Here is a 14134-nt window from a genome sequence, read left to right on the forward strand (position 1 = left end):
CTGAGAGCCACTGATGCCACTGTCATTTCACATCGATGTTTAAAAAATATTTTTCTTTTGTATAATCCTATACGTACTGTTTAGTACAACAGTGCAAATGAGTACAATTTATGAATAAACAAAAAAAACTTCCCAGGTTGTGGGCCACTTCTGGCCCACAACCTGGGAGTTTATCAACCATGTTCTACACTCTTGTGTAATTGCAGAAACTATAGGTACAGGATTTAGTGGGCCAATGAATAATTTACATTCTTCTGACCATTCTATATTTTCATTCTGTGAATTGTCCATATGATATGTACTACACTTAATCAATTCAATTCTATAAAAACGCTCTTCACACAATGTGTTGCTGTTAGTATAGTTATGCTTGTGTAGGACTGTTTGGGGTATTTTTCCCAGGTATGAAATCATAAAAAATCCATTAAATTTCACCATCATTATTTGGGTTGCCACCTCAGTCCAGAATGGTTAATATTTTGCTGTAACAGTTCCATGTTGTCTCCAGCAGAGGTCCTGGTCCTGGCTCTAAACACCTGTTTGCAATGCTGTTTTGTGGGAGTGATCAAATATCTCACTACATTCTTCTAGCCAAATTCTTCCAGTGTTTGAGCTGTTTTTTTTTTTTTTTACCTTTTAACCTGAACCAATTCTTTACATGTTTTATCTCTGTTATTGTCTTTGTGGTGTACTTCGGTTGCTCCCATGCAGGCTCCTGGCACTTACTTTGTCAGTTTTGATTTTGTCTTTTTCCTTTTTTTTGTCTTCCTTTCTAACTCCTTTCCCTCCCCATCCCTGTATCTGAATCCTGTGCCGTCCCTCTGCTTTGAATGCTTTCCATTTTGCTCTGTTCTGCTCTTTGACATTTTCAGTTCTGCTCTCACTCATTCACACTCATGCTGTCACGCAGTCGTACTGTCACATATGGGCATTCTGGCGTGTTAAGCTTTGGGGCATTGCTCCCACTGATTGTATAGGATGTTAATGTTACATGCGCACATTTTGTGTCTATTTCTGTTCACGAGCTCAGAGTTTGTCATTAAGCCGTAACTTTCCACACACAAGAGCAGATATTACTGAGTAGCGTTGTGTTTGTGGAAATCAAATGTTACCAAGAACAAAGGTTACAGCGACTGTAGAGCAGGTGCTTGACCTGACAAGTCAACTTTTTTTTCTGCCAGAAAGGTCAACATGACATCAGAATACAATTGGATGATGTCACTCAAACATCATCTACTTCAAATGACCCTTTAATATCACTGCAATTTCCCAGAGCCACAGGTATAAAATGATCATCTAGATCAGGCATAGGCAAACTAAGGCCCGGGGGCCAGATGCGGCCCGCCTAACATTTCCAAATTATATAATTTATTTATATTATCATTATACTACTGCCTTTTCCCTGCAATACCCACGTTTCCCCAATAGATGGTGTAGAAAATGATAAAAGCATTTTAGCGTTTTAGCTTTTATACATGACTTTTACATGTCATTTATATCTTAGTTCCCACAAACACCCCATCTAGCCCTTTATACCAGGCCTGTGGGCTTGACCCAAATGTCACTGAGCAGTTGAAGGCACAGAGGAATTTCCCCTACAGAATTTGTAGACATCTTACAGTTGTTGTGTTAAATTGATGGATTATGTAAGGATATTACGTCCAGCAGATTACGATGATAACACTCTGAGATCCAGGCCAGTATAACTCAGTGGTTACTGAACATTTTCTATGGAGACTCACCACGTCAAGATATTCAAACCTGTCAATAAAACAATCAAAACTTTCTTCAATATTTAATTTAATTTTAAGGAAACAAAAGAAACACGTCACTTTAATTTTAAGGAAACAAAAGAAACACAGTTATAAATCAGTGCAATTTTCACACTGTGACAATTAAAGAAAATTCTTTAGTTCTCCAAACTTGCCTTTCAGGACTTGGCAGACACACACTAAAGTGACGTGTGCACCGAAAGCTTGATGAAGTCAAATTTGTTTAATATGTCACTTTTGTGGCTGTTTTCCAGTTCTAACTCTGTTGTGATTTTTAGGTGGATTCAAGTACAGTATATTTTATATTATCTGAGCATATAATTGTGTGTGAGGGACTCACAGCGCTCCATCATTGACGTTTTTACCCATGACTGAGCCTGATGATTGGTTTTCCATGTACAATAGGATTTGTTTTAGTGCAAAAAACAGCAAACGTTTCTTAATCCGGAATTTAGATTTTCTGCGATGTCTCTCACATAGTGTGTAGTCATGCATATGTACTCCAATCAGCAGAACTGTCTGACTTGTTTTCTTTTTCAAAGTGTGTTAAGACTCTCCCTCCCATCTCTCCCTCCTTTTTTTGCTCTCTCTTTCTCTTCACTAAAACCGAGACCGAATTCCTAGAAATGGACAGTTTGCGTCTTCTGCTCTGCTCCACGTCCTCATACCACAGGGCAACAGTTCTGTTGAGTTTATAAAACAACAATTATTATTATCTGATGAATACAGTATGTCAATCATAACAGTGTAGTGTAAGCAGTTCAGAAAACAACATTGACTTTTGTTTACCTAAAAATAAAAAATAAAACAGATTTTCCTTTATTTTCTATTGCTCTTTCCTACACACACACACACACACACACATATATATATGCCTGTGTCCTGTATAGTTTTGTGGATGTTACACCCAATGCATTTGAAATTGCCCAACTATGAAATTAATCTGATAATCATTTAGCTTGACTGACCTTACGGTTTTTATTCTTATGTCACAGGTGATGTCATCGTCTACATTAATGACATCTGTGTTCTTGGCACCACACACGCCGACGTTGTGAAACTCTTTCAGTCTGTACCCATTGGTCAGAGTGTCACTCTTGTGCTCTGTCGAGGATATCCTTTGCCGTTTGACCCAGAGGACTCCAGTGGAGCAGCGGGCACTTCTCTGACGCCAATAGGCATGGAACACTGCCCTCTGGTGGTGAATGGGCGAAGCAGCTATGACCCATACCTTGAGTATCTGTCATTGAGCTCTCAGCTGCCTCCTCAGGCTCTGGCCCAAGCTGGAGCACACCACCCCGGAGACACTCATCTGGACGGCTCATCACTGCCGCCCACCACCCCCGGCTCAGCCTCAGCCCTCACACCTCATGACGACGTGTCCATGGCGTCCTCGGGCACTGCAGGAGTTACAGGCACAACAGCTCAAGGAGCTGAGCTGCTCACAGTTACCATGGTGAAAGGGGCGGAGGGATTTGGTTTCACCATAGCTGACAGTCCAACTGGTCAGCGAGTTAAACAGGTGACGTATCATGACTTGGCTGTGCGTTTGTTTGTTCTGACCATGTCATCACTAGTCAATGAACATGGTGAAGATGTTTTTGAAACCGGCGGCCTGGTGAGGGGAGGTCCACACACATAACTAAACAGAATTAAATGAGTCATATATTATTTAATTATTTCAGAAATAATGAATTATGATGATAGTGTTTGAGATTCTACACTTTCATTTATAATGTTATTACATAACAGTTTGGAAAAAGGCAGATAGATGCAATTCCCAAAAAGAAAGAAAATATTTATTATAGGCATGTACTGCAGTTAGAGATGCAATGTTTTTTTTTGTTTGTTTGTTTTGCTGATTCTGATTGACAGCGTATAAAAAAAGTTAAAAGTTAAAATATTTCCAAAAAACTAAACTCAGTCTCACCTTTCAAAATAAAGTGCTTGGTGACTGAAATTAAATACAGTATAATTTATGTGTATAAATAGAAAATGTGTTGAGTAGTGGTTCAGTAGTTTGTTAAACACAAAATTGACTGTATATCTAAGAAGAGTAGAACTTTCTAACCTTTTATATTGTTAACATATAAAGTTCAGAATAAAACCATAAATGCACCTTTTAGAAAATATCATCAATACATACGCTATCGGAGTCAAAGTTAATAAACGTGTTCAGTGAAGAACCCAAGTTTCTTTATGTACTTAAGAAACATTACAAGTGTGTCTCTGTGGTGCAGGTGCTGGAGCCAGGCTCACAGGGAGCATCGGGGTTGATAGAAGGCGACCTGATCCTGGAGGTGAACCAGCAACCTGTGGCTGCAGCAGGACATGGACAAGTAGTAGATATGCTGAAAGAGTGCCCTGTGGGAGCTGAGGCTACGCTGGTTATACAGAGAGGAACAGGTGAGAGACTCTTTGGCAACGGGGAAAAGAGGTGAAGTTAATCTTGCTGTTAGCTGTAGTGCAACTCTGTGGGTTGGGCTGGAACCAATTTAATCTTTATTGTCCACCCACTGTGGAAAATAATCTACAACCCTATAGCTGTGTTTAAAAAAAACAAAAAAAAAAAACAATTCTTGATCATCACCATTTTAATTTTAATTTAGACAAAAACACAGAGGTGGCACTCTAACTCCTTTTACCTGAATGCTCGGTCACCTGCTAGCAAATATAATTGCACAGCAAACAGTTAATTTGTTCTACATGTGCTTCTGCACTTATTTTCTCCAAAGTGATGTGGTCACAGGGTGAAATTTAACCTGGTAATTAGCTGCTGCGTCTGCTTTCCGCTGAGCCTGTAGTCATTCCATACAAATCTGTCAGTCATGGAGCCATTTAAAGAGATGACATCTGCAGATGCACTCCTGTGGTTTATGTGGCACCCAGCGGCTTTTGACAAGATTTAGTCATAAGCCTTAAGCGTTTTTCAACAATAAGTTGCCTGAAGCTAGCTTTAAAGTGTAATTGTTTCTCAGATGATAACAGAGCAAGAAAGTAGATGGATTATAGATATGCATCAGCTGTATGCGTTATTTACAATCACAAAACATATGAGCAATCAGCCATGGGCATCATGGGTAAACATCAGAGCCTGACAGGGATTGATGTTTCACGCCTGAACAAAACAAACCTTTCACTGCAGGTACATCGTCCACATGCTGGGCTGAAGTTGGTATGAGTTGGCACTGCTGAAATGATGACACTTCAGTTGTCTGTAGCTCCTTGGCCACTATATCAAAATGTCTTTTGATATTTGCATGTTAAATTTGCTTATTTAAAGTTTTTTTTTTTTTGGAGACTATTAAGCAGCATAGATTAATTCACATATTATCTTCATTAAAAACATGATCCAAATAATGATGAGTGATCTGATCTACACAGGATGTACAGGACCCTAACCCAACCCTTTAGGACCCAAGGCTGATGAGAAGCAATCTCTTCAGAAGGTCATTAGTTGTAGAGGCTACAGCAGGCATAGGCAATCTAAGGCATGGGGGCCAGATGCGGCCTGTTTAGCTTTTTAATCCGGCCTGCCAAACTTTTCCAAATGATATGGAAAAACTGGTAATGCTATAGGACAGTAAAATAAGATGTTTTTCTAAGCAGAAATAAACTGTTAGATCGATACAGTATGTGTGCATATTTAGATCTGTTGCAATGAAGGGAACTCTGCCAGACATCACTGAGCAAAGCTGCTCACTGCGCTTTCTCTAACATCCATCCAAAAGTCAGCAGGCTAGTCTGCAATGCCATCCTGCCATACTCCCTAACCAATGACTCGTGAGAAATGCAGTGTGAAGGGCTGTGAGAGAGCCAGACGTCTGTGTCAGTGTAACTCTTACGAAACGGTGCAGGATCCAAGATGGCCCCACATGGCTGCTGGAGGACATTGTTTACCATTTACTGCACCTTGGTCTCGGTCTCTTGTTTTCTGGTTATGAGGAATCATAAACTCTAGGTTATGTCATAAAGTGTTAAAGTCATTAAGAGTCTGTTAAACTGAAGCCTCGCTGCCTCCTGCTCTCAAACAAAAAAGCACTGCAGAACTGCAGTTCTCTCGTTAGGTATTGTAATATACGTTGGTTAGTTTGACCTCTTTTATTAGAATGCACTTTTGTGTCTAGTGTCCATTGGCTGATGCAATGAAGTGTGAGGGGCCCTGTTGTATGAATTAAATCATATTGTTCCTTAAGAGTAGTTAATCTACTGTTATATAGAAAAAATGATCAAATGAACAAACAACACACGTGTTCAAAGAAAACAAAGCACAGAGCAGAAACAGGTAATATTTCAACGAATAATAATTAATGAAAAAAATATTTAATAATTTTTTATCAGTTTATAGCAATTTCATGCGACCCCGTGTGGGGTTGCGCCCCCAAGGTTGACAAACACTGGCCTAATACAGAGTAAACCCTTCACCTGGCCCTCAGCAGCGCCACCTGTTGGATATCTTTGATTCAGTGGAGTCTCAGGGGAGCTTTGATGTTGAGCTTCTCCGGAAGCACTTCCTTTATTGTTATATGCAAAAAATATTGCTAAGTAATACATTTACATATGTTTAAGTGCGGGGGTGTCCGTGAGCTGCCTGCAGCAAATGATGTAATTATGTTGAAAACAAAAGCAACAGCCACACTTTACAAATCATCTAAAAAGAGAAATATTTTGTCATCAGATCCAATAAGAACAAGCTGGAAATACAAAAAAAAAAAAGTAGATTTAATAATTACAAATTTACATTTACATCCCATGTGTATAAATTTATTTCTTTTAGTATATCTATTCAGTGATCTCCTTCTCCTCTTTCTTCTCCTCCCCCAGGCCACATCTCTCCATGGAAAGCCTCCAAACAGGTACGTAAACTAAGTGTGTGTTTTTGGCTAAAGGGGGTGCAAAGAGAAACTATCCATTTATGATCTGTTTGCTGAAGCACTAGGTAAAAAGATCAGTGTTTGTCTCTTCTTCACCTCCAAGGTGTTAGACTTTAGTTTCATTTTTGGAAAGACTCAGCCTTCTGTGACCTGCTCTTCCACAGAAATGTTCCATGGGTTGAAAATAGAGAATGTAGGTGGCAGTAATGCACAAATTTAGCTTTGTGCAAATCAATATATTAAACAAGTACAACTCAACAAAATAGGACGTTTAATTTGCATTCAATGGTCAGGGAGTGCAGTTATATGCATTGTTAGGTTCTGCCTCTAGGTGAGAAAAACAGTTTGCAGCTTTAGAAAAATAACAAATCAACAAAGTGTATGTTTTACAGCATGTATCCCTTTCAAAGGTCTAAAACAACGAATTGCAGAGAGAAAAAGAATCCCACTCCACAAAGCGTTATAAAGTATTCTAATTATAGCTGTCAATCAAACTGCACCGCCTCATAACCACAGCCTGTCCGTCTTTTATCAGCTTTTATTATGATCCCAGAAGTCAATACTTCAAGTCTAGACTACAAGATTACATGTTTTTAAACAAAAATATTCCTCATTCATACAGTACTCTGCAAGTATTTAAAGAAAATGCTGAGTACTATATGGCCGTTCTTACTGGTATCTTTGTGTAAAAGCTGTTTGCGCTCAAACAATATTGCAGTTTCTTGGTGTTACATGTTGTTATTTATTTACAGCTTACAGATCACTGGGACCCACACGGCAGCCCACAGCCACACCTGTCAGGCCCAGTCCTGCCTCCTGGCACACCCTTCCCAAACCAACCACAGCACCGCACCTCGGTGCCAGACTCCACCGAAGGCTTTGACCTGATCAAACCTGACCCGTATGACCTCTACGAAAAGTCCAGGGCAATCTACGAGAGCCGACGTGAGTGACCATCATGTGGTTTAAGTCGCACAGTACACATACTGTGGTTAATTGATACTAACCTGCCCTGTATGTGTTGAAGGTCCAGAGTACGAGGAGGTGGAGGTACACCTGTTGAGGGAGAAGACAGGGTTCGGCTTCCGCATCTTGGGCGGAGATGAGGCTGTGCAGGCTGTGAGTCCGGACGCCCGTGACAAGGCTCGTATGGGACGGGCTCAAGCACACATATATTTGACTCTATGCCCACCAACCTTGTTTGCCCTGCTCCTAACTTCAACACACACATCTATTCACAGCTAATATACGTAGCAACATATCTTAAAATCAAGACAGACTTCAATAATGGGCAGCCTCTGGATCGTCCATACCTCTCCTAGAGGTGACGTGTACAAAAGACACAGAACAAGTTAAATCTGTGTGTATTCAATGTGAAGGTGTATTAAGTTCAAGCCAGTCAGAAAAGCCAGAGATCGGTCCAAACATTACGACCTCTGGTCCAAATGTGGAACAGTTTCTCCTTTTGCTGCCATTTTCATTAATCTATTAGTGACACAAAACGTTTGAGTGAATAAGACAAGGAGAGTGAAGTAAAGCGAAAGTACTCTCATTTATAATACTGTCAGATATATTTAATTTCAAATGGAAACAGTATTGTTGATGTTGTTAATGGTTTCCAACTTTTTTTGGCTTGTGATTCCATTTCAACATCATTTTTTTAGAAATAATTTTGATCGTGTTTGTTATACTGTGTTGCAAATACGGTATATACTATATAATTTTAAAAAGAATAATTAGTTAAAAAAACAGGCCGTGGGCCATACCTCGCCTCAATGCCTGGTCTGTGATCTATAATATATACCTTTTTCTTTTACTGCCTTCATTTTAAGGAACATTTAAATGAGTAGTGTTTGTGTCAGCAGCCCTCTGTCTGTCCATCTTTGAGATCATTTACAAGAAAAAGAAACGCTGCAGCCTGAAAGTATTGACTTGACGACCTTGGCATTCTTTTTAAACCAACTTAGGAATGCTGCCACCATCTGTTAGGTAATGGCCTCTCCTGCAGGGGGCTAAATGGTGGTGTCGCATCAGCTGTAGGTTTTGTGTTCAGTAAGAGTTAATTTCTTGTTATACCAGCACTTCTCAAGTAGTGGGGCGGGCCCCGCTCAGGAGGCACAGTGAGGTGCCAAGAGGGGGCATGAGAGGCTGCTGCTGTAATGCTTGAATGATAACAAGCCTCCAGCCACTAGGTGGCAGCAATTCATACAGTGGTTTGTACAGATAAAAAATGTTATCAGGTTCTAAACAGTATTTCAAATGGGGGATGGGGAAGGGACAGAAAAGTATTGAGAACCACTGTGTTAGACACATGCTAACCAAGATTTTACTGATTTGTTAAACTAACCACACACTACCCATATGAAATGTCGCCTTACTAACAGTCTAACGGTGTAAGTGGATTTACGCCGCTGTCCTTCTTTCATACCAGAATCCCATCCTCTTCATCATTATCTATACTGCTAATATTGATCTGTCTTTGAACAGATTGTAATTGGTGCCATCATAGAGAACACACCTGCGGAGCGTGACGGGCGTCTGCGACCTGGAGATGAGCTGATTTCTGTGGATAAAAATGTGGTTGCTGGGCAACCGCACAAATATGTCATCGACTTGATGCATGCGGCTGCTCGTAACGGACAAGTTAGCCTGACTGTGAGGAGGAGAGTTCAAGCACCTGGTGAGGAGGACATGTTTATATGTGAGCTTTCTTTTGTCCGTTTCTTTGTTTGTTTGCTCATTTTCTACACGTCAGAGAACGTGCTTAACATTTCAGGGACAGCACATTAGAGTCTTCATAAAAGGTAAATAAGGGCACTTGAAATTGACAAGTTATTTCAGTGAAAAAGGGAAATAAATGTTGGATAATAAGCATGAGACAGCTCATGTTTGTGTCTGTGCTGTTTCCAGTGTTTAAGAACCGTCCCCACAGAAGAGGAACGTCGGATGACGATTGTAGGACTTGACTATGGATCTGTTTGATGTCTGCGGTCGTACTGATCTGCTGCACTCCTCCATGTGGTTTCAGGTGAACCATGTCCCGTGAATGGCCGGAGTCCTGGTCCAGTGTCTGCTCAGCACAGCTCCCCTCACAGCGATGCAGCCTCAGCTTTAGCCTCAGCAGCAGCAGGCCCCGCCCCGTCTTTTATCAGCTTTTATTATGATCCCAGAAGTCAATACTTCAAGTCTAGACTACAAGATTACATGTTTTTAAACAAAAATATTCCTCATTCATACAGTACTCTGCAAGTATTTAAAGAAAATGCTGAGTACTATATGGCCGTTCTTACTGGTATCTTTGTGTAAAAGCTGTTTGCGCTCAAACAATATTGCAGTTTCTTGGTGTTACATGTTGTTATTTATTTACAGCTTACAGATCACTGGGACCCACACGGCAGCCCACAGCCACACCTGTCAGGCCCAGTCCTGCCTCCTGGCACACCCTTCCCAAACCAACCACAGCACCGCACCTCGGTGCCAGACTCCACCGAAGGCTTTGACCTGATCAAACCTGACCCGTATGACCTCTACGAAAAGTCCAGGGCAATCTACGAGAGCCGACGTGAGTGACCATCATGTGGTTTAAGTCGCACAGTACACATACTGTGGTTAATTGATACTAACCTGCCCTGTATGTGTTGAAGGTCCAGAGTACGAGGAGGTGGAGGTACACCTGTTGAGGGAGAAGACAGGGTTCGGCTTCCGCATCTTGGGCGGAGATGAGGCTGTGCAGGCTGTGAGTCCGGACGCCCGTGACAAGGCTCGTATGGGACGGGCTCAAGCACACATATATTTGACTCTATGCCCACCAACCTTGTTTGCCCTGCTCCTAACTTCAACACACACATCTATTCACAGCTAATATACGTAGCAACATATCTTAAAATCAAGACAGACTTCAATAATGGGCAGCCTCTGGATCGTCCATACCTCTCCTAGAGGTGACGTGTACAAAAGACACAGAACAAGTTAAATCTGTGTGTATTCAATGTGAAGGTGTATTAAGTTCAAGCCAGTCAGAAAAGCCAGAGATCGGTCCAAACATTACGACCTCTGGTCCAAATGTGGAACAGTTTCTCCTTTTGCTGCCATTTTCATTAATCTATTAGTGACACAAAACGTTTGAGTGAATAAGACAAGGAGAGTGAAGTAAAGCGAAAGTACTCTCATTTATAATACTGTCAGATATATTTAATTTCAAATGGAAACAGTATTGTTGATGTTGTTAATGGTTTCCAACTTTTTTTGGCTTGTGATTCCATTTCAACATCATTTTTTTAGAAATAATTTTGATCGTGTTTGTTATACTGTGTTGCAAATACGGTATATACTATATAATTTTAAAAAGAATAATTAGTTAAAAAAACAGGCCGTGGGCCATACCTCGCCTCATGCCTGGTCTGTGATCTATAATATATACCTTTTTCTTTTACTGCCTTCATTTTAAGGAACATTTAAATGAGTAGTGTTTGTGTCAGCAGCCCTCTGTCTGTCCATCTTTGAGATCATTTACAAGAAAAAGAAACGCTGCAGCCTGAAAGTATTGACTTGACGACCTTGGCATTCTTTTTAAACCAACTTAGGAATGCTGCCACCATCTGTTAGGTAATGGCCTCTCCTGCAGGGGGCTAAGTGGTGGTGTCGCATCAGCTGTAGGTTTTGTGTTCAGTAAGAGTTAATTTCTTGTTATACCAGCACTTCTCAAGTAGTGGGGCGGGCCCCGCTCAGGAGGCACAGTGAGGTGCCAAGAGGGGGCATGAGAGGCTGCTGCTGTAATGCTTGAATGATAACAAGCCTCCAGCCACTAGGTGGCAGCAATTCATACAGTGGTTTGTACAGATAAAAAATGTTATCAGGTTCTAAACAGTATTTCAAATGGGGGATGGGGAAGGGACAGAAAAGTATTGAGAACCACTGTGTTAGACACATGCTAACCAAGATTTTACTGATTTGTTAAACTAACCACACACTACCCATATGAAATGTCGCCTTACTAACAGTCTAACGGTGTAAGTGGATTTACGCCGCTGTCCTTCTTTCATACCAGAATCCCATCCTCTTCATCATTATCTATACTGCTAATATTGATCTGTCTTTGAACAGATTGTAATTGGTGCCATCATAGAGAACACACCTGCGGAGCGTGACGGGCGTCTGCGACCTGGAGATGAGCTGATTTCTGTGGATAAAAATGTGGTTGCTGGGCAACCGCACAAATATGTCATCGACTTGATGCATGCGGCTGCTCGTAACGGACAAGTTAGCCTGACTGTGAGGAGGAGAGTTCAAGCACCTGGTGAGGAGGACATGTTTATATGTGAGCTTTCTTTTGTCCGTTTCTTTGTTTGTTTGCTCATTTTCTACACGTCAGAGAACGTGCTTAACATTTCAGGGACAGCACATTAGAGTCTTCATAAAAGGTAAATAAGGGCACTTGAAATTGACAAGTTATTTCAGTGAAAAAGGGAAATAAATGTTGGATAATAAGCATGAGACAGCTCATGTTTGTGTCTGTGCTGTTTCCAGTGTTTAAGAACCGTCCCCACAGAAGAGGAACGTCGGATGACGATTGTAGGACTTGACTATGGATCTGTTTGATGTCTGCGGTCGTACTGATCTGCTGCACTCCTCCATGTGGTTTCAGGTGAACCATGTCCCGTGAATGGCCGGAGTCCTGGTCCAGTGTCTGCTCAGCACAGCTCCCCTCACAGCGATGCAGCCTCAGCTTTAGCCTCAGCAGCAGCAGCCGCCGCCGCCACCTCACCTGCAGAGGGATCAGCACTGCAGACCAGTGACGTGGTCATTCACCGCAAGGAGAATGAGGGGTTCGGTTTCGTCATCATCAGCTCTCTGAACAGACCGGAGAATGCCACCGTCATCAGTAAGTTGGTTTTTTTTTTGGAATTGGAAGCCATTTCACAGAAAGTGACACAACAGAATGATAGACTTTCATTTCCCAAATGTCAACCCACCCAGTTCAAGGGAGTTCAACTGTCACACCCAGGGAGATGTTAAAGATTCAATATGGTTTAAGAGAGGATTCAATATTCATTAATACTGTATGTATGTCACACAATACAGTAGGGGTTTTCTCCAATATTTCACAGCAATGGTGGTTTTTTTATTCTTTTTATCCTAGACAGTCCATTTACAGTCAGAAACACCAGGATGGGTCTAGCTTCAAGTTCAATGAGTGCTGAATGGAGGAGAACAATGGGAGAGATATTTTTTAGTTGTTCACAGATGTAATGTTGCTACAGATGTGTGAGGCTGTTCGACCATATAATGAAGGTTCTGATAAGGTGCTATAGGCTCTGTGGGCCACGACGTATGAAGATGACATTGTCATCCGTGGAAGAGGACCTGCAGAGGAGGAGGCAGAAGAATCGAGATATGAGTGTGTTCAGGTGAAACTAAGGCAGGCAGAAAAGGGAGAATTTATTAGAGAGAGTGTGAGACCTGTAGTGTAGTGAGACCTGCTATGATGTACGACAGTGGCTCTGTCAAAAAGGCTGAGGTTCAGGCGATGGAGTCGGAGATGCTGAGATTTTCACCGATAGTGAGCGCGATGTACAAGATTAGAAATCAGCAGATTAGAGGATCAGGTAAGGTTGAGCCGGTTGGAGATAAAATGTGAGGTCAGGTGAGGTCGAGATGGTTTGGACATGTTGTCAGGTAGAGACAATGGATGTCAGAGACTGAGCTGTCAGGGAGCACAGAGAAAATGTGTGGCTGTAGCAACAGAGGACATGGGGATAGTTGGTGTAACAGTAGAGGAGGAAAGAGACAGGCAGATGAAGGCTATGGCGCCCCCTGAAGGGCGCAGCTAATAGAAGTGACAGAAGAGAAATTCTGCCAGTGGCCAGTGTTTCACAAGCCACTACAGACAAACCTTTTGATACAAGACTACCTGCTTTGTTATTACCCAGCATGCTTCGTCTCCTCATTTGACAAATGAGGAGATGATGTAGCTGGAATCGCACTGTCAATGAACAGTATGTAGTAACTTGATGTATTGTTTAAAAGACTGGGGAGTTTATTGTGAGTAATTTAGCAATTTATCATTTTCAACATTAGCTTGAGTTGTACTCATTACTATGATAAAGCAGATAGCTGAAAAAAATGTTCAACCAACAAAGAGAGAAGAACCAACAAAGTTATACATTTTGTAAAAAAAAAAAAAAAACCTAAATTTACTTTGTCTTCCTCATGTGAGTTGACAACCTCTTTACTGTTGGACATTCCCAGCTGTACCCCATAAAATAGGCCGGATCATCGAGGGCAGCCCTGCAGACCGATGTGGGAAGCTGAAGGTGGGAGACCGGATCCTGGCGGTGAACGGACAGTCTATCATCAGTATGCCCCACGCAGACATTGTCAAGCTTATTAAAGATGCCGGACTAACAGTCACACTACACATCATACCAGAAGAGGGTGAGACTTCTGTCCAGCTTTGGTGTAAAGTGACTCTTTGTAGCTGTCAAATTT

General features: G+C 41.5%; 1 protein-coding gene across 1 annotated transcript in view; it reads left to right on the forward strand.

Annotated features, from left to right (window-relative positions):
- Window positions 1–14134, forward strand: part of magi2b (membrane associated guanylate kinase, WW and PDZ domain containing 2b) — a 58469-nt gene that overhangs the window by 37923 nt on the left and 6412 nt on the right. Inside the window, exons 10-17 of the mRNA XM_025056307.1 lie at window positions 2768–3294; window positions 4013–4178; window positions 6597–6628; window positions 7399–7591; window positions 7674–7765; window positions 9134–9326; window positions 12291–12527; window positions 13895–14080. Of these exons, the coding sequence (XP_024912075.1) occupies window positions 2768–3294; window positions 4013–4178; window positions 6597–6628; window positions 7399–7591; window positions 7674–7765; window positions 9134–9326; window positions 12291–12527; window positions 13895–14080 (1626 nt within the window). The remainder of the gene's footprint in view (window positions 1–2767; window positions 3295–4012; window positions 4179–6596; window positions 6629–7398; window positions 7592–7673; window positions 7766–9133; window positions 9327–12290; window positions 12528–13894; window positions 14081–14134) is intronic.

Source organism: Cynoglossus semilaevis, chromosome 6, assembly GCF_000523025.1.
Source record: "Cynoglossus semilaevis isolate Cse_v1.0 chromosome 6, Cse_v1.0, whole genome shotgun sequence".
Lineage (NCBI taxonomy): Eukaryota > Metazoa > Chordata > Actinopteri > Pleuronectiformes > Cynoglossidae > Cynoglossus > Cynoglossus semilaevis.